Source organism: Corvus hawaiiensis, chromosome 1, assembly GCF_020740725.1.
Source record: "Corvus hawaiiensis isolate bCorHaw1 chromosome 1, bCorHaw1.pri.cur, whole genome shotgun sequence".
Lineage (NCBI taxonomy): Eukaryota > Metazoa > Chordata > Aves > Passeriformes > Corvidae > Corvus > Corvus hawaiiensis.
Window position 1 is genome coordinate 71,362,870 of NC_063213.1, and position 26,141 is coordinate 71,389,010.

The 26,141-nt window shown below is 42.6% G+C and overlaps 1 protein-coding gene and 1 long non-coding RNA gene across 6 annotated transcripts in view; one reads left to right on the forward strand and one right to left on the reverse strand.

The window, feature by feature from the left end:
• LOC125329166 overlaps window positions 1-3,763 on the reverse strand; it is a 54,763-nt gene extending 51,000 nt beyond the window's left edge. For 2 of the 5 annotated variants that reach the window (XR_007205068.1, XR_007205063.1), the window contains exon 1: window positions 2,281-2,488. This is a non-coding gene — a long non-coding RNA (uncharacterized LOC125329166). Of the gene's footprint in view, window positions 1-2,280; window positions 2,489-3,573 lie in introns of those variants that run through there. The other 3 variants (XR_007205074.1, XR_007205064.1, XR_007205073.1) reach the window with 2 other exon arrangements.
• A 29-nt stretch (window positions 3,764-3,792) lies between these two features.
• Window positions 3,793-22,874, forward strand: LOC125329177 (MARVEL domain-containing protein 3-like). Its single transcript, XM_048310716.1, has 4 exons — window positions 3,793-3,871; window positions 5,007-5,158; window positions 8,527-8,696; window positions 22,000-22,874. The coding sequence occupies exons 2-4, from the start codon at window positions 5,043-5,045 to the stop codon at window positions 22,698-22,700; spliced, it is 987 nt and encodes a 328-aa protein (XP_048166673.1). The 5' UTR covers window positions 3,793-3,871; window positions 5,007-5,042; the 3' UTR covers window positions 22,701-22,874.
• Window positions 22,875-26,141: the final 3,267 nt, after the last annotated feature.

The window sequence follows — 26,141 nt, forward strand, 5'->3', positions numbered from 1 at the left end:
TCTAGATTCAGTGAGACAAAATCCCACTTTTCAGAAAGCCGTGTTGTAAGATCTCTAAACCAGAACTAGACAATTACTAAGAAGATGCTGGGAAGGACTCAGCCTTGTCAGAGAAACAACTACCAACCAACCAATTCACACATTTCCGAAGACAACAATAAAAGAAGCTCAAGGACTGGTTCCATTGCTTTTAAAAATTAGTATTTGTAGTATCACACACCAAGGATACAACATTAATATTAAATCAGTCATGACTGTTTACATTTCTTTTGCTGAAAAAATTTTTAGTGTTGGGATATTTTTTTGTCATTAGCAGAGAAAAAATTGACCACACATAACCAATTACTTAGTTCCCAAACTGAATTTACCTCCCATTCCAAAGACCAGGGATTTCAAAATCTCCTTAAGAAAGGGGAAAAAAAAAAAAAAGCCTTCAATCCAAATTCTTTTCTTGTTGTTTATAACAATAAACAACAGATTTCCTATAAAAGCAACAGCACAAGGGTAGAAAATAGTGTTCCAGAGCTAATTTTAGTCCTGCTGATCTCAGGAGCTTAGTGTTCCTGTCAGACTGAACAGACTCCAGTGGTGCCCTGCGTGCCTGCCTGCCTGCCTGGTTGGAGAAATCTGTCCCTGGAGATCTATTTATAGCACCTTGTACCCTGTACCTAGATTAGGTTTTAGGTTTTTTGTTTTGTTTTGTTGTGTTTTGTTTTGTTGTATTTTGTTTTGTTAGACTGGAGCATGTATCCAGGACTACATTGATCCAAGACATAGATGTGACCTACTCGAGTAAATTACCAGGAAAAAAAAAAACAGTTCACACTTCATTTTCTGTACATCAGTCCCTCTGGAGTTCATCAGCTAGCCAAAATTCAGTCCCAAAGGTTTTTTCTATTACAAAGAGAAATTGATGACAGAATTAAGTGTATGTTTGATACAAACCTATCTGCTTACATACAACACAGCATCCTTTCACCTGCAATAAAGAACAAATGATCTGATCTTTTTCCTTGGTGGTTGTCATTTAAATTTAGCCAGTACCATATCTAATCTCTTCATGATTTTCTCCTTAGAAACACATTCCTACTCCTACATTTGGATGTTTCTCCCTAGTCAGCATCATTTTCTGTTGCTTGTTTCACTGGTTCTTATGTCATATATAGGCAACTCCAGCAGTCAATACCTATCTTGCATTTTCTTTATGAGTTTCCAGGGAATAACCCTTATGTCATAAGGTTTTTTATGTAGATCTCACCTTATAATTCTGCATTGGTTGTGACCCTCTTATTTCAGCTACCTGGTTCCATAATGACTTTAACCACTTCTAAACACTTACTTTGCCCACCAACTGCACTGAATTTTACCCAGTCCATAATAGCATCCCTTCAGTTCCACCCAGTCTTCCATCAAACCAAAATGGCCTTAACTTGAACCCTTTCAGCCCAGAAAGAGAAATACTTTAACAAAACTACTAGTTATACTGCAAACAGTGGCTGTCAAGGATACCCTTATATTTCAGCCCCTCCAAAACGTCTGTTTCCTGTCATGTCTCCTTGCAATTTTTTGACTGTTTGTATGAAACCTGCCCACCAGAAGGGAGACATAATTCCTCATGCCCCCCCATCAAGAGCAGATATCCTCTGCTGGATGCAAATGATGAATCTATTTCCCAAATATTTGTCATCTAGAGAGGAGAACAGAGTTCATGCAGGCACCCTAATCTTTAGGGTAAAATCTGCCAAACTAGCTTAAACAGCCTTTAAATAGAAACAGTAGGAATTAGAAACAAACAAAGCTACAAAACAGTAAAACACTCCTGCTGTTAGGCTGCCTTTACTAGCCAGATGACAGCCCCAAACTGAGAAGGCTGATGGGTAGTGGTGTCTCAAACTGCAACTTCACATCAGGGCTTCAGTTACAGTCACCACTCACTGCTGCCAAGAGAGGTAGCCCTCTTCCCCCATCCCTCCCCTAGTTTCTTCCCTGTGGGACATGTGCTTCTGCCAAGTCCTTGCTCCAGTGCACATTTGATTGCAGCACAAAGCCAATTCAACTCACTAAAACAGCAGAAAGTAAATTGGTTTTGGCTAGAAAGCAAGCAGAATTGGATTATTATGTGATCAAGCAAACACTAGGGTTGGTGCAAGACAGAGAAGATGAACTGAAGTGTACAGCTGAAGGCAGGAACAGCAGAAGAGGTCTAGGCAAGGTGAGAATGGTAAACAGCAAAAGAAGCTGTTGACAGAGCTCAGCCAGAGCAGGGAATCACACTCTTACCACAGTTCAAAACACGTGCTTTGAGCATTCAGTTCCTGTAGCTGTCTCCTCATTTCAGGTGCAGCAGCCCCTCTGATACCTGCATGTTACTTACAGGGGATTTGGGATTTAGCTCTGCCATGGGACTGCACTAACTTAAGCCCAAACTCACGAAGCACTGGTACTCCAAACATGCTGCTGTGAAAGCCCTAGGAAGGAAAGGGATTTTCTGCTCCCAGCTCTTGTGCAGGACAGCACCACAGCCTAGGGAAGCTTTCCAAAGCTCAAGATTAGCCGGGCACAGTGTCATGTTAACACCACCGTCCTGTTTCCCAGGCACAGACTGCTTTTGTGTACAGGACCGCACAACCAACAAGCCATTTGTTGCAATGCTGGTTCAAGAGCCAGTCCAAACTCTTTCCAAAAAGAGATTATAAACACCAACAGAAAGCATCCTGAGGAGACCAGCACATTGTTCCTCTGTAAGAGAAACATCACAGACTGGCAGTGAGGCGACAAAGCCCCTGCAGATACACCACAGGGAGGGCTTTCAGCAGAGCACCAAGAAAGGAGACTGCATGCATTCAAATGGTTGTTTATCCAAAACATGGTTCTGCACCAGAGGAGAGTTTATCTGCTTACCTCCCTGTTCAGCCTGCCTAGTGTAACACAGGCCATTCCCACAGACTTGCTCCTGGGGACAAGTTTCACCCATTTTCTTTTACCTCCTCTCCTTCACCCACACTGTTCTGCGGGGCTTTCTGCTCTGAATGCTGCCAGTCAATGGAGGTGGCTTTAGAAAAACAATAAGGCAACGTGTGGGGACCTTGAATTTCAACTTTATTAACCCTCAGGTTTTATATCCTCTTGCGGTTACCAGATTCTTCCTCAGCACTGTAGGGCATGGGGACCTCATTGTATGAAATTAAACAAAGCCCGGGCTGTCCTACGCTCTCAGACACCAGCCTGTTCCCACAGCCCTTTGTTCCTCCTCGTTGCCCATCCAAGGACTGGTGAAGGGTCTGGAGTGCATATCCCATGAGCAGTGGCTGAGGGAGCTGGGCACGTTTACCTGGAGAAAAGGAGGCACAGGAGTGACCTTATCTACAGCTGCCTGAAAGGAGGGTGTAGCCAGGTGGGGGTCAGCGTCTTCTCCCAGGTAACCAGTGACAGGACAAGAGGACACAGCCTCAGGCTGCGCCAGGTGAGGTTCAGGTTGGACATCAGGAAGAATTTCTTCACTGAAAGAGTGATTGGGCATCGGAGTGGGCTACCCAGAGAGGTGGTGGACTCACCATCCCTGGCGGTACTTACGGAAAGCCTGGACGCGGCACTCAGTGCCATGGTCTAGCTGACCCGGCGGCTTTGGATCATAGACTGGACTTGATGATCTCAGAGATCCTTAGGTCATTTCCAACCAAACTGACTCTGCGATTTGATGACTCTCTGATTTTGTGCCGCTGTGCTCACCTTCCCCAGCGGCCGCCCTGCCCACGCAGGAGAGGGCAGGGCCGCCCCGGCAGGCGGGAGGGAGGGCGGCCGGGCACAGGAGGGCGGTGCCGGCGGCTCCGGGAGCTGCTGCGGGGCGGGACGGAGCTCGGCGCTCCCTCAGGTGAGGGGCGGGGGGCCGCGGGCCTTGGGCCCGGGGGCGCAGGGGAGCTGGCGGCGGGGGGAAGCGAAGGTGCCCGGCGGGAGGTGCCCGGTGTGCGCCGGCTGTCGCGGGGCAGCGCCCACCCCAGGGCCTCTCCCGGGACGCCGAGGGGGTCTCGGTTGGCTGTGGTGGCGCTGCGGCGGCGGCACCGGCACCAGGAAGCTTTCCCTGCGGAATGGCTCCTGCCCTGAGCTGCTTTGGGGGGAAGGCGCTGTCTCTTTCCCTCTTAGATGTAAACAAATAAAAATTAATTTATTCCTTTGTATTATATTTTTATATGTTTATTTACTTTATAACACGTAAAGGAGATGGAGGAAGGTTATCAGGCCTTGATCAGTCCGAATTGAACCGACTGCAGGCACTTCTGCGAGGATGTTGAAGGGCTGTGGTGAAGGCAAATGAATCTAAGATTGCTCAGGTGTTTGAAGTCTGTGTTTCCCTATTTTACAGGTTTGGGCTTGAAAAGATAAAATACTTTCAGCAAATAACAACCTGGTAATACTTAATACAGACTTACCAGGGTATAGCTTCACGCCAACTTATTTTCAGCCCAGGACAGCTTTGCCCGTACCTGATGTTTATGCAAATCACAGGCGACGTTTGGTACTGACTCTCTTTACACCCACGGGCGCCCTCCTTTTAAAAACTCCCAGGACAAAGGTCACAGCCTGCTCTTCCAGACTTCCCTGTGCCAGTGGCAGCTGTGTGCACACTCACGCAGTGCACTGGCACTTGCTGGGCTTAATACTTTACCTGAGACACAAGATTACAGAAGCAAAGATTCAGTTCTTGGTGGACACCATGCCTTGCCCTGGCAGCAAAGGCAGGAGAGTCAGAGCAGACCTAGTAAATAAGCTAAGTGCAATAAATACCGAGTATAGAAACGTTGCATTTACTCGATGGAAAGGAAAAGGTAAAGAAAAACTTCCTGCTTTAATGAAGTTACCTTGTAGTTTAAAGGGTTTTACTTCCTTCACTTCTTAAAGAAGTCTGTACTAATTTTGAATCAGCATGAAATGGAAGTGAGTGGTGGTCAATGAATAACTTTTAAGTGGAGCAATAAAATGAACTGGTTTTATTTCTCTGGCTCCGGAAGTTCCTTTAGAAGGAGAGAATACATCTAAGAAACAAGATGTCTCATGCTGGGAGTCGATACCAAGATCAGCAATACAGGCACCATGAGAACCATAGATCTGATAGATACAAGGAAGACAGAAGAGCAAGAAAACCATACCCATACAATGCAAGGTATGTCTTTATCTCCTAAGAGAAATACATCACAGAAAGTCTACAATGTCTGCCTTCTCTCTGCTTTTAACTAGGCTTATTTTACAGTAGTAAAGAATGCTTTTACTCAGCCTTGAAAGCATGAGCCTACTGCATTTGGAACAGGGAGCTATTTTATACTCAGAAATTTAACCTTTTTTCTTTGTTTTGAGCTTGAGACAGGGCAGAAGGATAGGCTGTGTAACATAGGCAGAGATGTGTATTTCCTGGGATTATCTGAATCAAGTTGGGTCATGAGTCGGTGAAGTGTGGCCATGAGTCTTACTACAGTTCCTGAAGACACTCGTCAGCAGGTGACAGCAAGCCGTGGCTTGCCAAATATGCATTGCTTAAATGAGAATGTTGCATAACTGAGACTAGCACAAGGACTTAATGAGCTCTCAGGATGCTCTAGTTCAGCTGTGAACATGTTCCTATTGATGTGACATAGAATTACTTTCAGAAGTCGCTGTCAATAGATGAGTGCTTGTTGGTGTCTGTTGGCAGCACTTGACAGTGGGTCATCCCCTATCACCACAATGAGCAGATCAACTAATGGGTTTCCAGTGCCAAATAAACTCTTAGGATATTACACTTCTCCTTCCAGCCTGGCCAGGCTGCAGCACGCTAGATGTGAGGTTAGGCTCTTCTCCTTTTAGGTCGTGCCAGTGCATGGCTGCACTATAGGAGAGGGGTCTGTAGATCTAAACACCACTGGCAAATTTGCCATGGCAGTGGAGTGTTCATCTCTCCCATTTTGTCTCTGGGGACATGATTGTAGGGGAATTTAAGAATAAAGGCAAGGAGGAGATAAATATAATGAAGATTATTGAAAAGCTGAAATATTGAAGTACTCCCTGATAATTTGCCTTTTAGCAAGGAAAACAGGATGAGAATAAAAGGAGCAGAGAAGAGCACTGTGTGGACTACAAGGAGTACTTATGGCTAAGTATAAAACACTTGGATAGCGGTGAAACTATTGTATTGTGAAAATAGCTAATGAATTTTTCTTCTGTCTCTCTTAAATTATGAAAAATTGAAGAGAAATGGGAACAAAGACCAGCCTTAGAATCATCCCTGGAGGCTGGATGCCTGTCCTTAGCAAAAGCAGAGATTGGCAGGCAGTATAGTTAAATTATCTTGAACATATTAGAAGTGAGAGCAGCTAATGCCCGTAACACATTAATAGCACAGTGGAGAGAAAAAGAAAAACCAAAAAGGTTGGGGGTTTGATGTGGGCTTTTTTTTTCTTTCATGTATAGCATAATATAAGCAATGTGTGAAAGGCTGGCTATAAATTAAACCACCACTTTTTAATAAAGCACTACTCTGGATTTCTTGGTTTTGCTGTTAGTTTTATATGTTTGGACACGTATATTGAAAATGGATGGACAGACCGTAAAGGTTCACAGACATCCCTGTATCCACCGGAGATTAGAGGAAGGGAAGCTGCAGTTACAAATCTGTAACAGCCATGAAGATAATTCTTAGAGTCAAGTCAAGCATCTGGGGGCCATCAGACCCCACTAAAACGAATTGAAAAGCTTTTCTGTCAGTTGTTTTGAAGGACTTTGGCTTAACCTAACAACATTTCGTCTGCTTGGTTCACATGGAGTTCTCCTGGGTTTTGGTGAGAACCTTGGCTGATTGATCAGAAGACCACCAGGTCCTGTAATGAAATGCATGGGAGGAGTTTTGTGGAAGCTGCAGTTTGGATGCCTAATACTTTCATCTCCAATAAACTAGACTTTCTAGCCCAGAGTATTTCTCTTTCCAAATGCATTTCTGTCTGAAACTCCTACAACAACCTTCCTCCCACTGCTAAGGAGAATTACCTAGAATGGTAAAGTCCTCAAGGAAAACAGCAGCAAAGGTGGCCAGAATAGGCCATAGTGAGAAAAAAAAGCATCTGAAAAAAGGATCTTTTTTTTCCTAATTGTACTCTGTTGCTGAACATTAGGGGTTTTTTTGTTTGATTTTTTGTTTTGTTTTGTTTTCTGGCAAGTAGCAGGAAACAATAGAGAGAAGCAGCTGCATCAGAAGTACCAAAGGGATTGCTTTCAAGTTACTGGAAGTCTTATAAATCACACAGCTTATTTAATTTATGTGACACAGCTGCACAGGATGCTTTGGTAGTTGCACAAGACACAGGACAGAGGTCAGAAAAATCAGAAATGTTTCAGCCAAATAGAGCTGTTGGCAACTAAACTCGGAGATGTTAGCATTGGTCTTGTTATTGAATGTCTTAATTAAAATGTAAAAACTACAAAGAACATGATTTAATGTGGATGAACGAGATAATATTGAGCCTGGAATTGGATGAAGATAAACCTTAGTGAAGTGCAGTGATACTAGGAAACAAAACTACAGTTGAAAATGCTGATCTGTGGATAAGAAATTCAAGATAAAAACTGAATACAAAGAAGACTTTTAAAAATAATAATGCTGAATGAGACTTAAAATACCCTGTAACAACAAACTCATCCAGCTGTACCTTGAAAAAGGCAAGCTCCAATTCTCCTTCAAGTGAGGGAGAAAATTTCGATTAGACCAAACACAAAAAAATTTGCAGCCAATGTTTCTTATAACTTGAGTGTTAGCTCAGTTTAAATAGGGAAAGTTGCACTTTTCCTATAAAATAATATAAATTTCACCAACTTTTAAAATCATTAGGTTTCAGATAGGGAACTGTATGTCATTGCAGCAAACTGGACCGTTTTGAAGTGTATCAGTGAAGAGACTAATTGAAGACAGGAGAGATGGATTTTTGGGGGGGGGAGGGTTGATTTTAGAGTCTTCTTCAAATATCTTTAAGGACCTCAAAATATTTTAATAGGCTGTTTTTTCCTAGTTTATAATCTTTATCTGTTTATTTTACTAGCTTTTATGCTTTTAAAAGGCATCTTTGTGGGAGACACTAGTTGGAAGTACAGACTTGACAAAACACCCATGAAATGGATGTGCTACTTCGCACATTTATTATGCCAAAATCTTTCTCATTTTTATTATCTGGCCTGCTATGGACTAGCTAAAATTGTTTGGTTTTCATGAAAAAGCTGTTATTTCTTGTTTCTACCTCTTGCCAATAAGCTAAACAGTTCAGCCAGCCTACCCAGTGAGTACACTATTTTCCAAAATAAGGCCCATTGAGTGCAAATATCCTTGTGAACATGGATTTATGCAAGTTTTTGGGATATTTTCTTTCAAAACAGGCAAGCAAAAAAGGTCAGATGCCTGGGAAGCAAGCTAGTTGCTTCCACTAAGAGGAGCATCCGACAATTTCTCATGTTCTAATGTTCAGGAGAGACTATGACCTAATTAATAACCATCAGTCATTTACTCCATTGTAGAGCAACAGGAGACATCCGAGGTGGCCAGCACGCAAGGACTTCTACTGTTTGCTCAGATCCCTACTCTAAAACCTCGGGAGCAGCACAGCAGTATTTTGGCCCACCACCAGAGTTTTATCCTCCCAAGGAAACCTTCTCAATGAAATGTTCAAAGGTATGCACAACAAGAGGTATGTGAGACTCTTACTGCCTGCCATCCACCCCTCTTCTTCTGAGGACTTCCCTTGGATTTGGTTTCTGTGTTTAGGAGCACAACAAAGTTAAGCTAGAGGACTATTAAAACAAAAGAAAACAAATAAAAACAAACAAACAAAACAAAACAAGCTGCCAAGAACTGAGAGAATTATGCCATTTTAGACATCTAAAGGCAATATTTATACAGATATTTAGATACTTGAAAATACATCTCTGGATATGCATCCAGAGCACCAGAGTGGGTCATGTGTCTAATCAGCCAGTCTGTGCAACAAGAGTTAACCTTTGGGATTTAGAAATAAAATAGACATTTGCATCTGTGAGCAATTTAAAGATGGCTGTTGAAGGTTTGATGCTAGTTTATTTCCAACACATTCTTGAGACTTTTTATCAATTCTGGATTTACTCCAGCTATTGCTCATACATCTTTATAAAGCATGATTGTGGGAGACAAAACTGTTTTCTGGACATGAATTCAATAAAACAGTTTTGGAGAAATAACTTTGATTTTTCATAGGTAGAAAGCAACTGCAACAAGGACAGAAAGGAGCCTTATTGTGGGAGGAAATCAGCCTTAGTAAATTCATTCCTATAAACTGAAAAAAAGAAGTAGTTAAAATATTCATTACCCCTTGAAAGTTTTCCCTCTTCCAGGTCAACGATCATTCTCACCTTGTTTTCATGAAGGAAAGCCCCACTGCAGTCTGAGTTGAATTTGCAGCTAGGTGCAGTCTTTGGCTGATTTCTATAAATAGACTTCCAGTCTATTTCTTCTTTCTGCCCTCCAGTAGGGAAACAAATGAAGAGATTAGCTGTTGGAAGTAAATTAACACACATAATGTTAGATATTTCTCACTCCATGTAGGAACGTTAAGTAACACACTCAGTTTGCTCTTAATATTTCTCTGTATGTGAATATGTGAACAATTTTAAGAGTGAGATGAGCTATTTTGTCTTACAAATGTGTTCTGTGTATTAGTATGCAGTTTGTTTTTCATCTTCAGCTGTAACTGCAACCATTAGTAAAAGTTTAATGACATGGAGCCATACTGATATTTTATCCAGATAAAATTGTATCATCAGTTTCTTCTTCAACCATACTGAATTATTTTAACTTGTCTGAAAAGCTGCAGAAAACTCAATGCCCTATATTATCAGAGCTTTAGAAAAATGAAGTGGCAAGTTAGTTTTAGTTTTCCATTTCACTGGTGTTTAGACTTGTGGATAGCTTGATGTGAATTTCTGGGGTTTTCTTTGCCTGCATTAGCTTTTCATTATTTCAGTGCATTAAACATCATTAAGATTTTTTAAATGTCCTAGTTTTGGATGCATCAGTTGATGATGATGATTTTATTCCCACCCCTCCTCCAGGTATTGCTCAGCGTTTTCCAAAAATTTAATGTCTGATCTTGCAGGGGAGGAGGGAAAAGAGATCATGCAGAAAAGAAACCCTTTTATTAGCAACTTTATTTCAAAAAATGAAAATATATTGAAGGTTGATAAGATTATGAGAATGTTACTCCCCTGTTTAATTTTTGGAAGTACCAAGATTTAGCAGACTTTACTAGAATTGTTTTGCAGAATTCTGTATTCCCTGCAGTCATGGTAGATGTTGTAAATGAGCTACATGAATTGTTTACTAAGAAGTCAGTACATGGGAGCTGCAACACTTTAGAGCATGAAAAGTTCCTGTAAATACTTCTTAACCATCTCTTTCTTTTGCCAATGATTTATCAGCACTCTGGTGAAATTCCCCCTTCCCAATCACCATAGTTTTAAAATAAACTAGACTTAAACAGGGCTGGGAAATCAAGTGATGAAACACCATCTTTTCCAAAGCAACAAAGGAAATGTGAACCTTGGTCCACTAAGTAGTTGAGCTTTGGTTTTTTTTTTCTTTTGCCTAGCATACCTAGGTTATGTTCTTTATGCATTTTGAGCAGTATAGCAAACTACAGAGGAATTTTGTACAACCAAAGCTCTGAAAAGTATTTGCTTCATGCAGGTAGTGCCCCCTTCATCCATGTTTTTTACCAGCTGTATCCCAAAAAACTAAAGCTAAATTTCAGAAATAAGTAGCTGGTTTTTTAGGGATCCTTTAAACAGCTTAGGACCTTAGGACACTTTAAAACCTCATTCTTCGTTATTCCCCACTTCCTTCCCTAATCCCTGCCCCCTTTTTTTCCCCCCTACAACCACATTAGGACAATAAACCCAGCCCAAATATAATGGAAGAAACAACTGATACTGACCCGTTTTGCTGGTAGGAACATTTGATACCATCTAAGAAACTTCAAAACATTCTGCTCTTCTTTAATCCTTTCATTTTGAAAACAGAAGGGGGAAAAAAGTCTCTTAAAACATTATATGAATATACCTATTCAAAGCCATTCAGGTGGGATCACATGGATAGCAGTGCTGGATCATACAAGGCACCTCATCTCTCTTCCTCCCAAACAATGGACTAAAGTATAAACTTAGGAGGACCATCAAAGTTTGGACCAGTAGAGAGTGAGCTGTCTTCTGGAATACACTCCAGACTTTGGATTGGTGGAATTTCCTGAATTGGAAGAGTGCACTCACATCTGTTGTGTTTAATACCTCTTTACAGACCTATCAAATTTGTTTAATTCTCTGCTGAATCCCTTTTTTGAATAGTTGACTTTCACATTACATAAGGATAAGGAGTTCCAGAGTTCCTTTGTGCCACTTGAAGAACTACTGTTTTGTTCCTTAAAACGTTTTAAAGAAGGTGTTTCTGATTCTGATGGTATTCTAAATATCTAGTGATAATCTCATATATCCACCTTCTCCATGAGATTTATGGTTTTAGAGTGAAGTCTTCCCTTTTCCCCTGTGCCGCTATTGCTTCTTCACAGATTGAACAATAGCCAGTTCTGGTCAGTTTTCCAGTCTTATACCTTTTCCAGATCCACCACACCTTTTTGAGATGGGCTGACCAGAAATGCAGTAAAAATTCCAAATAAATTCCCAAAAGAATCAGACATCTGCATAAAGGCTCTGGTTCTGTAATCCTATTCTAATGCTTCCTAGCTTTTTGTGTAGTGTTTGACTATCAGTGAACACTGACCCGATGTCTTCAGAGAAAGCTACGTGAAATGGAAATGCTTTGTTAGACCCCATCTGTGTGCTCTGTCGATAGGGGGATGGGTGTTTGTGGGTGTCTCTGTACAACCGTGGAGGTTGCTTATTAAACACTGATTTCAATAATTTCACATTCAAGAGCTTGAGCTCTCAGCAGCCTACCAATTTTACTGTTGGCAAGCATGAAGAAATTTTTATGATTATTATTGTTAAAGCAGACTTCACCATCTCATTTTTCAATCTTTTCAATTCATTAGTCTGTGCATCTACCATAGTATTTTGGTATGTATTTCTGAGCTGAACCTGTTTGGAATCTCCACTTACAGCTCTTTGGGCCATATTGCAGAGCAGACCCAGGGTGCACAAACTGTATTTTCTTTGGATAAAACCAAAGGAGAGGGTGAGCTGTAACTACTAGCAGACACTCTGCCCTTTGGACCAAACTAGAGCCAAAATGAACTTCCCTCTCCCCAGAAAATGTCTATCCTGTAGCCCCTGTGTCTTCAGCTCCACCTGTTTGACTCTGCAGATTCCCTCCCACTGCACTGCCAACATGGGCATGCTGGTGACAGGCAACACAAACCAGAGATTACTCCCTTAACTCTAGTTGCCTGAAAACTGGCTGTTTCCTTTTTATTATCCTTCAACCACTGCTAACCTGTGAGAGGATTGTTTATCTCACAGGATCTTGTGTCATTTAAAGGCACTACCTTTCTTCAGGTATCTGCTGGTTCTTTCAAGTGACTTCCCTATAACAAACTTCTGAGTATTCCCTGCTATGCTGTCTTTATGTCTAGTTTCTATATATTGGGTTATTTTCCATAGAAAAGCTACACTTGTGGGCCTGCAGATTACAGATCAAAAGGCAGTAGAAACACAGAAGTCTACAGTAGTGAAGGAGATTTAGGGAACAGCTTATAGACTGGTGTCAAACTGCCTAGATGCACTATATAATTTATGGGAATTTGAAATAAACTGTTTGTGATAAAGACAAACCTTTCATTAACTAAAGAGCTGCTGCTTGCAATAGCCATTTCTTACAACTTACACCCAATATCTTACACATGCCATTTAAAGCAGCACATGTTGAAAACAACAAGAATTTTTTGACGTGGGGATTCTTAGAGCTGAAATTCTGTCAGAAGGAAGCATTCAATTTGCTTTTCACAGTGCAGGTAAAATTTCTGTAGTTCTCTCTTCTGTGTAGAAAACCTAAATTAGTAATCATTTTGCCTTTCAAAGAACCCCCCTAGATGTATTTGAAAATATAACTGGATTCAGTGCTTTTGTTTGGCAGACGGAATGAGAAAAGTGTTCAAGGCTGGCTGCCATCCTTCACCTCAGTGAGAGGAAAATCTGAGTTGAACCCAAGAGTGAATTGCTGATTGTGATTGGTCACAGATACTTGGTCACTTGACCTTAAAAACTTTCAGTTTTCTTTTCATTGTGTGTGTTGGTGTGAAAGAGGTGGAGCAATGCAATTCTAGGATGATGCCTCCTGTAGTTTGGCTTAAACAGCAATGGTAGACTAAGTTTCTCCCATCTGTGGTCAGTACATGACTCAGAAAATTGCCTGTGCTTTTGCCTTCTATAGGATCATACTGTGCTGGTCATGATTCCTGAGCAAATAACTTTTTTTTTTTTTTCCTAACTTCTCAACGCATTTGGTCTTTAAGGGAGACAACACTAAAAAGATTACAAAACAGTTTGTGGGGGAGCAAGTATAATTGAATCCCTGTTCTTTGCTGCTATGAATACAGCTTTGCGCCTTGAGTAGTGTCAGATTTCTTAAGCATATTGTAGGCACTTCCAAACAATCATGCCTTTAACCTACATTCTAACATCCACAATTGTTAAAACCTTCAGACCAATTTCCTCTCAGAAAAAGACAGCATTATGGTTTGTAGCAACATGAAAAGTCTCCAATTTCAAGCATAGCCAGGAGGAAATATCAAACTGAATTTATTTGGAGGAGGAAATAGAATTAGGGAGTAACAATGACTTTCTCCAGGATACATTCATGCACTAACAAGCCAGCATTAATTCAAATGTAAACATCTATAAGCTTTTGCTTTTACAAAAGCTTTTGTTTTTCCCCCTGTAGCTATGCATGCTGGGAAATACTCATAGACTAGAAAAAAATACTGAGATGAAAAGTCAGCCTAGACACAGCGTTCACACTAACAGAGACTAGCTTTGAGTTATGCCATTGTTCTCAACCATAACACTGCTGTTGTTTCTTTGCTGTGTTACGTTGTGATACTGTTCCTCTTGGAGTCAGACATGGGAGCAGGAGGGGAAAAACGTTTTGTAGAGCACTTGTATCCCTTTCAGTGCTGCGGAGATGTCGGGGGAGAATAGTGGTCTGCAAGAGGCATTGGACAAAAGTAAAAATCTGCTGTAGCTTCAGGTATGCATGTTCAAAAACACTGAAGGATCATTAAATGTGCATAGTGCAGGTAACTCTCTGGGTGAAAGCAAACATTTGACAAGTACATTCAGCAGCACGTTGCATCTTTTTGGCAGTGCAGGACACCCACATTTCTGTGGGGGCACCCAACAGGATTAGAAACTGTTGTATTTTGTAGTCACCATCTTCACATTTTGCCCCCACAGTGTACCATGCTTAGCTCCTTTCAGTTGTGCTCAAAGCTGGTATACACTGTTCCTGTGACAGTTAATTTCCATGTATTTCTGCCTAAGAAGGGAGCACTAGGGTCCCTTATAGTCTCATTGCAATTAGATGGCTTCCCCTTCTATCTGTTACAAAGTATATTTTAAATACAGTGTGACTAACAGACTGAAATTGCCATCAAGTTTTTTAATCTTGTAATTGGAAAGACAGACAATATTAGTGGGAATTGGATGCAGCTGTGCAGATTAAAATAATCCCAGCTATTCAAAATGCTTAATTAAAGTAGCACAGTAACAAGATACAGCGGCAGAGCTGCAGGTAACCTTCCTTCCTGTTCTGATGTTAAAGTATTTCATTTGGAGCTCAGTCCCTTTGCTGTGAAACACAAACAGCCTTGAGTAGTTGGCTCTATAAAAACATGCAGGGGAGCTACACCACTCACAGATGCCAAATCCTACCTTTAACAAACTGTTGCCTTGCCAACACACGGGACTTCACTCTGCCCACGTTTTCATATGAAATTATTTTCATCCACCTTTTGGCATTGTGCTAACATGTACATGATTGTTTTTAGAGAAGGGAGAACTGCAACTGAGAAGACTCACTAAAGTTGGCAGGGGAAGATACTGGCAAAGTTGCTAGTAGCTGTTAGGTGTGTGTTAAACTCCAGTCCATGTTTCCCATACCAGCTAATCTTAGTTAGGTTTGCTCACTGCCATTACAGAAGAGTTACACTGTCTTCCCTGTAAGAGAACTAGGTTTGTCTTCTCCACATCTGACCCAAATTATGGGAACAAAGGAAAACTCTTCTCTTTAAAAAGTGGCTCTCAAAGCCAATTGATACAGCAGACAGACTATTGAATGTAGCTCTATTTCTTGAGCAGGTGATCCTAGCTCTCTTAAAGGAGAAAAATCCACTCAGACAGGAATGTTGCTCAACCACAATTGGTAAAGTGAATGAGAAGCTTCACAGGTGCCTCCAACCTGACCCACCTTCAGCCAGACTATGATTACTTAAAGAGCAATAACACCCCACTCTTTGTACTTTCTAAAGGTGGCTTAGTTTCAGTTCAAACGGAGGGAGTGGCCATGGAAAGTTGGCATACGGAACAGGAGTGTTTCATTGTTTTCTGAACTCTTTTTAAAAAAATTCCTGCAAACTGGTTTCAATACCAAGACACTTGTTTACTACTTGAAAGAACTATTTGTACATTAAGAAAAAAACAATAAAATAGCCATTTCCTGAAATGCAGAATGTGAGGTGGCCATACAGAGACCTACCAGTGCTACAAATAGAATACAGCCTTTTACAGTTGTTATATGTAAGCAGTACTGTCAAATACTAAAGTTTAATGCAAGATCTTTTGCTTCCCACCCTCTCCAAAATTAGGAAAGATGACTCATGCTCAATTAGCAGGAGAGAAATCAAGAACATTCTAGAAGTGATGCTTTAAAGAACTACTGGGTACAAGTAAACCATAGCTGTTGTTCTCAGGCAAGGGCTGGGTTGTATTGAAACTGTGTCTTACAGTGGTGGGAAAATATGGGGATAGAGGATGATGCAGTAATTCTACAATTTAATTCCACCCTTTCCTGTGAAAATTGGACAGCACTGTTCAGAGGATGGGAGGGTATTAAGCAAAAAGAATAGAGCAGGTGGGATAGTTGTTCTTTAAGGGAAGAGGATACAGAGAAAAACAGGATAATACATTTGGATCTGACCACTCTGTGAACGTAAGATTTCTCTGAGTCATTCAAACCAAGGCTGGTCATCCTTTGAGATTTCCTAACAGAGTGATTATCTTGACTAAAGAGAGACAACATATTAAAAGGTAATAGTAATGGTTTTTTATAGAGCACATAAATCACTTAATTTTCCCAGTTTTAAACTATTTTTTTCAGTGATTTCCAGTAAGACGGATATCTCAAATGAACATAAGTGTGTTGGGCACATCCGTGCAATTTAAATTCAGTTGGCTCTGAGTATGTGCATCCCTTGGGTCCTCTGAAAAGCCAAGATTTTGTTGGTGTTACATTGCCTAATTCTTGTGTTTTAGGGTTGGGTTGGTTTTTTTTCTGCCTTTGATTTTAGCATGACTTAGTGAAAGCTAAATCCCACCATTGGCTGAAGAACACAGAGACCTGTGAAAATAATAGTGGTGTGGGGGCTTGGGGGCATTCCTTTGTTTATGACAAAGCTGTGTATTGCCCTTACTCTGCATCAGTGAAGCTGGTTGAATTCTTGTTACTGGTTTCAGTAAGATCTTGCTTTCTACATAAAGCAAATAATACTGTTAGAAAAGTATTTTAATATCTTTGCATCCAGATTTTATATTCTTGATCTCTTGCAACTGTTGTCTTCATTTCTTTTCCCTTGTTCAGTTCTCCTCTGTTTTGGTTCCTCCCCACTTCTGTCATATTCTGTCCCCTTCTAAAAGCAGAGCCAAATCCTGCTTTACTTTCACATTTTCTCCCTTCTCCTTATCTTTTTCCTCCTGCCACCAACTCAGTTTAGCAGAGAGGTGACCAAAGCTGCACTGAGCTGTGCCTTCAGTCTCTGGGGAGCGCCCAACCTGCACTGGCAAGAGATGTTCTGCATCTGAGATCCTTTTCAGGACTGACTGCTGCTTTTGTAAGTCACTCTGTATGGTCAAAATACTTGCCTGCTCCTTTGTGGGGGATAAAAAAATAAATAAAAAGAAATATTACCTCTGAAAAGAAGAAAGCTACCCAAACTGGGGGGAAAAAAGAACCAAATGACAACTTTCAGTGAAAATGGCTTAGAGAATGATTTTTCATGCTTCTAACTCCTCGCTTCCCTTCTCCTGGAGCGACCCCTAATGGGATGTCACATGGGCGCCACTGACCTGTGTGTCACTAGCCCTGCCACCGGGGTCCAGGTGTCCAAGAGTGGCAGCCACGCATCCCCCGGGCTGCCCCTGGGTTCTGCTGGTCCCAGTGGTACGTGGTCTAAAAAGGAAGCAGAGGGAGAAGGCAAGGCAGAATGGAGGATGGTAGACATAGAATACCTTGGAAGTACACAGCAATGTTGACTGAAGAGGAGGGAATGACACCAAAAGAGACAGGAGGAGTCATCCATGTACATTCAGCAGAGGAAGAAGGTGACTCCTGTGCCAGACACAGTGGAGGGAGACACTCTGAATTCATTTATGGCAGCTGCAGAAACAAAGGAACAAACAAGAATTGACCATTTTACTTTATGTACACATGTATACATACACCACGACCCCCACACCTGAACATCGGGGCTGTCCTGCCACAGTGCCTGGATGAAAATTCCTCTTTACAGCTTCTGGCACATGAGACTTGAGTCCTCAGCTGAGTTACTGGGTACCACACATTCAGCCACAGTGTGTTTTTATGAGGCAGAGCACGCAGACTTAGCAGCTCACCTCACCTGAGAAGCAGAGTTTCTTGTCTTTCTCTGGTCCTGGCTGTTACTGCCCTTGTAAAACTCATGCCAACACGATTGCTCATATGTGCTGTGAATCACCTCAAGTTGCTAAAGTTGTAGAAATAAACTAGCAGCACACAAGAAAAAAGTTCGTTTCCCGCTATTTTAATTTATTTAAACAGCTCTTGGAAGGGCCTAACGTGAAGCTGGAGGAGGTAGGGGAGAAAAGTAGTGACTGCCCAGCCAAGGGTGGGAGCTGTTAAAGTCAGCTGCCTGTGGGTCTGTACCCTTTACCAGCCCACCTGGCTGCTTTGCTGGATGGTCAAGGCCACCATTTGACAGAAGATAAAACCATTGTTCAGTGGGCTGATACTATGGAAATAGCCCAGCAAGGAAAAGAAAGGGAAAGAAAACGTGAATAGTAGATAAACAGTATAAACTGGAAGGCTGCTGTTTGTTCTAGCAGGAAGCCTACTCACAGCAGAAGACAACTGGATTCAAGCAAAATTAACAAGTATGAGACATTGAAGTTACTGTCCACTGCAGATTTAGATTTTTTTATGGAATGAATGAAACAATTCTGTGGAAAGCTCTGGCAACACCCACTGTTTTCTAGATTGCGGCCATTCTCCTCACCTTCAGTGCTGAAAAGCAGTGCGGGAAAGAAGCATGGGAAAGGAAATAGCAATCCAGGATCCCTGACAGGAGTCCTGTAACTTGTTCAGTAAGGAGAGGGTTAGTTCCCAAAGCCAGTTGTTCACTGTGCTGATATTAATACAGATACAAATGTGCTGATTTTAATGCAAATGAGTAACATTTTAGGTAAATCCAAAGATGTTGAACCTGAGAAAGGAAAAAAATAACCAAACCAATAGAATTTTGAGCTGTTCAGACCTCCTGTCATTTTACACTTAAATCTTGCAATACATTCATTGTTGCATGGGATTAGAGAATTACTGTAGAAATAAGAAACTTCCCCATAGGAAGACCTTTTGGCAGTCTGGTTTCTGCAGGTATAACTCCAAGGTGACATGGCTAACTGGCCTGTGAAAGCAGAAATGGCAGCGCAGATTCAGAAGTGCAGCTTGTAACTCAATCTTTTCTGCCAGCAGCACACTGCTTGACACAGGTCACCACTGGGATGTGTGTGAGCATACCTTGGCAGAGCTAAGATTCAAAACTTAACTGTCCTTTTATTCCTTACTTCTCAAATCTCTCTGTCCTGTTTATACTAGTAGGATTTGGTATTGGCTTCTATCTATCACAGATTAAGGTTGCACGAGGCTTTTGGGGTTCCTGGATCAGAACATACTGTAGGGCTTAATATTTCCATCAAAGCCCTGATGATTATACAAGGTCTTAGGCATTTCCACTAATTGTCTGCTACGTTCGTAAACCCAGCTGGCTGTCATCATAGACCTGTAATTCATTCTACATACTGCTTTTCACTTTAGAATTGTCTTTAATGCAGGAGGCTTTGTTATTGCACTTTAACAAAAAAAAAATCGTTAATGCAAATGATAAAAGTGACTGGTGGAGTAGCTGCTGATGAACCTCTCTCCATTGTTTAGTCACTGTAATCAATTCTACAAGCAGGCATGTGTTACAACTGTGCAGGTACATACAAAACCTGTCCAACCTGAATGCCCTGTCTAAGGGAATTTTTCAGGCATGCCTTTAAAGCATCTACAGCTGCAGTTAAAAATACAGTAGACCTGCACTGATCACATTTGTCATCCCATTGTCAATCAGCTCAGCAAAGTTAAGGGGTGGCATACAGAATGTGTGTGAACACACAGAAAGTTTTGGAACAGCATCATTGAGGATTGGGGTTAGTTATAAATGTGGGGAGGTTAGCAGCAGGCAGTGACTATTTTGACAACAGAAAATTGCCTTTTCTAAAGCTCAGCAAGGTAATGAAGAGGAAAAGTTGATGCTCTGCAGGTCAGAGGGCCTCAGTACACATAGATGAAAAGGAAATTCTGAAGTCAGCAGCTGACTGATCATGAATTCCCAACTACTAAGTTGCCAAACATACTTACAATTTATGTTTCCCTTAATCAAATGGTCCTTCCTCCATGTAGACTTGTAAGAACTGTTTCCTGGTGGAGCATCTATTAAATCAATAATCAGCCTCTAAAAAGGGAAGTGCCCTTCTGCATCCAACACAGTCCAAGGGCTCTGAGGATCTAAGTTGATTCCCTGTATTTGGAAGGTATAATGTACAACTCAACTGAGCAGGCAAAAAAAAAAATCTGATTGAGTTCCAATTAATGTTCTGCACAGCTACTATTCTTTCAAAATACTATGAACAGTCCTAGTAAAGTGATGACTCTTTACCTATTAAAAATGATGAGTCTTTTGGCTGCATGGTTTGAATTTGGTACAAGGAGTTCCAAATCCTAACTTCGGGGCCAAAATTTAAATTTCTCTTTATGTTAACTCCACAAATATCTCCCTTGAAATATTTGAGGCGTCCTGAGCAGATTTGCTAACTAGCATGGTTATTGCCCCACTTAACAGAAATGGTTGTGCAGAACGGTCAAAGAAAAGGTACACTGTCATACAGAAATCAGCATCACCTCTGAAGAACACATACACAGAAGTGCTCACTTGGTTCCTCTTGAACAAGGGGAACAATTTTGTCTGCTCTAACACTACCTTCCTGTGCAGAGCAAGTGGCAGCAGGAAAGGACTCATTACCTTAGCCCTTTGTGGAGGAAGTAAGAAGGGGCAGAATGGGAATATCCGATAATCCTTCATTGTGGCTGTCACTGGCTTTCTTTGGTTAGAAGCATCTGGCAGCACAAGAGAGGAATTTGTTTAACTCCCTTGCGTTCCTGCTTCAGCCCTTCCTTTTCAAGCCCGTACAGCCTTGACAACAACTGAGCCATTGCTCAAGAGGGAAATGCCATGTGGATCAGCGCTAGCAGCATGAAACGAAAGTCTACGTGCAAACCACAGATCCCACCCCACTTTAAAGACAAATATAGGACCACTGTGTCAAGCATCTTACATTCTTGGCTGTCAGACAGCAATGGAATAATAAGATTCACAATTCTGTAATTAACTTCAGAACTTTGGAGCAACACGCCTGACACGCTAAGGGTTTTCATTTCTCCGGTAGGCAACTCTAGCTGTGCTATGCTTCAACATCCATCATGTTTACTAATCTTAGTCTGACCCCTAGTGAGCTGTCACAGAATAATCATATTTATCAAACATGAGGCACTTTCCTGAGAGGCAGCTACCACAAAAATAAGTAATTACTCCCCTTTGTGGTTCTGGGTTTTGTTTGTATTTTTGCCCTTAAAAATACTTGGTTGCTATTACTAGTAGACTAACATAAGAAAAAGTGGAGAGTCAGCTCAGAAGTTGTAAGGCTTTCTTCTGAAGGTCAGGGTGTGAAAGAGCACATATGACCAAATTCAGTATCTAATTCACTTAATTTATCTCTGCATATAAGGTGGGTTTTGCGTCCTTCCACTCCTTCTTCTTTTTTGTTTTTTGTTTGTTTTGTGCAATCAGAAACTGCTTCTTCAGAGTTATGAAGAGATTTTTGTCTCTGAAGGAGATGAAGTGCAAGTTGCATCTGGTTAGATAATAAGTTTAAATTAACAAATACTTCCACAAAAAAAAAAGAAAGGTGTAAGTTAAAGCAGTAAACGTGTTTTGAAGGAGCTAAATAACTTGCACAATTTTTCAAGCCATTAGAAGCTTCTAGGTTTTTGTCAGCTTCAACCTCAGCATTTTGTTCATACTGGATATTTCTTGCTCAGTGTGTTTATGCCAAGTAGTTACAGGCCAAAATACAATCACTGTGCGCTTGCCTTGGCAGTAACACAAGCACAGTAAAATTTTTATGGATTTTTTTTCACTGCATGAAGATCCATCTATCAAGCACAATGACAAATTAAAAAAAGTAATTTGCCCAACCTCCAAAATGTACTCACGAGAGTTTAGGCTTCTCTTTTTTTTTATCCAAGCGCTTTTCTGTAGCTGTAGCCAAGAGGAGTATCTCAGTATTTGTACTCTCTGTCTATGGTTTTGGTGTACTTCTGTCACCCACAATTTGCACAAGATGTGGCTTTGACACCTATTCCCATGTTTCTGCTTCTTCCAGGCATTTTGAAGTTTGTGGAAATCATGGTTAACCTCCTGGTGCTGATTTGTGTGGCTGCTTCCCAAGCCTCCGTTGCAGGCTTCACGTCCCTTGGAGGCTTTGGATCCTTTAACCTGAATTCGGCCTACAGTCCCTTTGAGGGCACGGAGCTGCAAGAGGTGAGGGAGCTGGACATGCAGTTCACTCAGATGAGAGCCCCTTGCGTGTATGGTGGAGTGGCCTTCACCTTAACAATGGCCGCGCTCACCCTCGTCTTCCTCGTCGTGGGGGCAAAACCCATCCAGCAGCTCCGAACAGGGCTGCTGGCAGGCGAATGTGCCTTCAGCCTGCTGGCTGGCATGGCCTACCTAGCAGCCGTGGGGCTCTACCTGCACTTTGTCAGGCAGGTGAACGCCACCGAGGTGTGCAGGAGGCGGGAGCGGCTCTACGCGCGCCGTGGCTACACCTCCATGAGCTGCGCTGTGCAGGGTGGCGATGCGGCCGTCGGCCTGTTCGGTGTCGTCGCTTCCTGCCTGTACTTTGCCAGCTTTGTGGTCTGCATCTTTGCTATCCGCACCGTCCGGGCCTTCCAGCACCATGCAGCCAAGGCTCAGCACAGCCCCAAGGGCAGCATTAGGGGCAGAGGCGTCAGAAACCACCACACCATGCACAAGACCTCTGAAAGCTCCCACAACATCCAGGCTCTCGCCACGTTAGTGTGAGGTCAGCTCTGGGACTGAGAGGAGAACTGAGGCTTCAGCAAAGGATGGACACTGGCAAACAGGCGACCAGCCCACAGTGTGTTTTCCTACAAGGTGCTGAAGTGTGTATTGAATCACCAGTTATAACTATGCTGCTACAATGTGACCTAATAAAATCGACATTGAGTGACTGTATTAACAAAGTTTTTTGCACTGGTCTCTCAAGCTGGACTCCTGCATTTAAAATGCATTTGATTGTAATGTGTTCATCCTGCACAGAGCAAATCCAAACAGCAGTGGGCTTTTAACAGGTTACAACTGTGTTCCTGCCAAACTTGTGCTAACGACCACTTCCTTTCCTCTCCCGTGACAGGGAATTGAATACACAGCTAGGACAGGCAACCTTCAACAGATCCTGTGCCTGTTGTGCGTCCTGTTCCTTTATCCTACAGTGCTTACAAAGCAAAGAACACCTGAGTGCTTCTCTGAATCGTGTCCAAAGTTACACTTGTGACCTGTTTTGCCTGGGCTAGTGAAGCGTTTTATCTTTTGGGTCACGGGGGCTGACACATGCCAATCATGTGCTCCCTGAGGAATGCCGCTGGGAGGAACTAGCTGCAATGTCAAAGGCAGCATTCAAGGCCCGTATCCGTTTTCCTACTAGATTTTCCCATCTCACTGACTGCAGATCAGAACCTGAGAGGCATCACACTGGTCAGGTATCAGCTTGTAATAAAGATACCATTTGCTTCTGTAAGCACCTAAACAAGGTTTGGCTTGCTGACTCCACAGCCAGTGGTGGGCAGAGCTCGAATCAGGAACATGCTGCCTGCCCTGGGAATGCTGTAGCAATGACAGAAAGTACATGCATCCTTCCAATATCTAAACAGGCAAAGCATGAATGAACAGCAGTAATTGTCTGCCCCAGGGTTGAGAAAATAAATTTCAGAGAATATCTTTCAAGAGTCCTTTGTTTGGGGCAGATGAAATAGATCACTGGTCTTCAAAGAGGACAGTGTAAGAAAAAGAAAAGTCTGTTCTTCAAGTGCATAAGATCTGTCAGCTTGAGAGGAGGGAAGATTCTGGCCATTTTCATTCTTTCCAGTTTTGTCTGGCTCACAGTCATTGCCCAGATGAGGCTTTTTTGAACCATAGTAGTTTATTTATTGCATACTTACACATATGTATACACACACAGATCTCAAAGGATTGTGTTTGAGGCCAAATGAGAAAATGTTATGGTTCTGATTAGAAGTGATTACATGAGCCTTTACAGTAACTATCATTTATATAATTCCTTAAACATCTCTTTAACACTTTGAACACCAACAAGCTCCGTAGCATTATTATGCTTATGGAGAGACAAGAATAGAGTTTTTCCAAACTTGCTATGACTCACAGTCATCATAGAGTCAGGAAATTAGGACTTTGATTTCTAGCTCTTTGCCCAAGCTCAGACCTTCTCTCATGTGCTGTAATTGGCTGGAAAGTCTTTTCCAGCGATGTCTGGCATGCAGCTAAAGCTGCAGCTGACCACTTGTTAGACATCTCTGCCTGCACGCTTGTTCTGTGCTACCTCTACCCCTTGCACAGTTTGAATGCAGGCTTAATTACATGTTCTCACTGTTTTTAGCTTACACAAACAGCAAAAAGCAGCACCTTGAAGTGACAAATTCAGAAGACTAGAAAATGCTGCAGGTAAGAAGGCATAAATTTTACCGCAGTCCTTAAGTACATTAAGGTGTAATGCAAAGCAGAGATTTTCTAGCAGACTAACATGACTAAGGCTGCAACAGGCTGTCATCCCCAGCTACCATTCATTGCAGGTGGTCATTTTTCCAGGGCAGATTAGTCTTCTCACCTTCTGCTGGAGATGGATGTGCCTCACCACTACCTCTGAGCAGCGACTGCCCATTACTTCAGGACAATAATCCACATTGGGACCAGTAAACAAAGGAAGGCGAAATGGCTCCTGTCAGCCCTACCATTTCTTTGAGCCTTTCCCTGCTGCCTGCCCTTCGCATACATGTCTGTGCATCACCTGCATGCAGCCTTCAAGGTCAGCACTGAAAACGAGCTCAGCTGTTTCTCTGACACAGCCCCTGACAGCCCAATTTCACCTACAGCCGCGGACTGCACACAGTCATCATCCTCAGTCCCTCTTTGGTGAGGGGGATCCTCAGGGGGTATCCAGCTTGCCCTGTGATGATCACAGCTCCTCACCTGTTGGGGCCCTCCCCCCTGCTGTGGGGTCCTGGGAGAGGGGCCCCGGGGGGAGGCACGGGGTTTCCCTGCCCCTGGTCAGCCTCGTTCCCCATTGGTTGTTTTGTGTTCCCCTGCGCGGGCAAGGACCCTCGGGTCCCGTGATTGCTGCAGCTCCTCAGCAGAACCCAGCCATGTGGCTGGAGAAATAAACATCTCTGAAACATTTAGCAAGAATCGGTCCATACATATTTCTTTCCCATGGGCCTCGTTGATTGATACACGTGTTGTAGTATCTGCACTGTAACAAATGGTGGATAACGCAAGCAGAACGGTCGCCGATCCCCATGGACAGCGACTGATTTGTGAGTAAACTCTGGATTTCTCTTCTTGTTTTTCTATTCCATCTCTAAACTATGGAGGAACCATGGAAGGACTCTTGGCTCTCCGAGCCGCATATGGACATTTATCTTAAACTTGAAAAGATTCTTGAACAACAATTTGTAAATTTTAGCTTAATTCAAGCTCAAAAGGAACTGAAACATTTCCTTTCATGGTTGTTTAAGAACTTTTTCTACGTTTCTTGGGATTTGATTCTTACCAAAGACTTTTGGAAGACCGTTTGGACACAGTTAATTTCTGAGTCAAAATATATGCCGATGGAAGAATATTTTCGTGACTATTATTTAGTTACCGAGACTTCTGAGCAATGTCAGCTGTGTCCTGGCGAAGGGAAGCCTGGCTCAGGGACCATGCGGCCCAGGCCACGTGCACCGAGCAGTCCCCAAGCAGCAGCGAGGCAGTTCCCGTGCGCGGGCGGAGCAGCGCGAGCTGCAGTGTCGGTGGCGGAGCGAGGCACAGCGGGAGCGCCGCGCCCGGCCCCGCACAGCGCGTGATGGAGCGAGCCCCGGGAACGCCCGGCCGGGAGGGGCGGCACGCGGGCGGCGGCTGGCGGCGGTGGGAGAGGAGCTGCGCCCAGCCCGGACACGCGCCGGAGCAGCGCCGCTTGGAGGGCGCGGGGCAGCCTCAACACAGGGGCCAAGCCAAGACATTGGAGTCGGCGAGGTGGTGGCCACACGGGACCAGGAGCCATGACAAACATGCAAGCACGTGATAGGAGAAGTTGTAGCCACAAAAATCACAGGAACTGTGAAATGGTACAGTGTAAAAAACAACTATGGATTTATAACATGAGATGATACAGGGGAAGATTTATTCATCCATAGAACTGCCGTTAAAAGGAATAACCCTAAAAATTAC

Excerpts from the sequence above, each read along its gene's own strand:
- LOC125329177 (XM_048310716.1), top strand. The coding sequence starts at position 5,043 with ATGTCTCATGCTGGGAGTCGATACCAAGATCAGCAATACAGGCACCAT. Across the intron at positions 5,159-8,526 it reads CCATACCCATACAATGCAAG|AGCAACAGGAGACATCCGAG; the intron begins GTATGTCTTTAT and ends ACTCCATTGTAG. Across the intron at positions 8,697-21,999 it reads AAAGGTATGCACAACAAGAG|GCATTTTGAAGTTTGTGGAA; the intron begins GTATGTGAGACT and ends TGCTTCTTCCAG.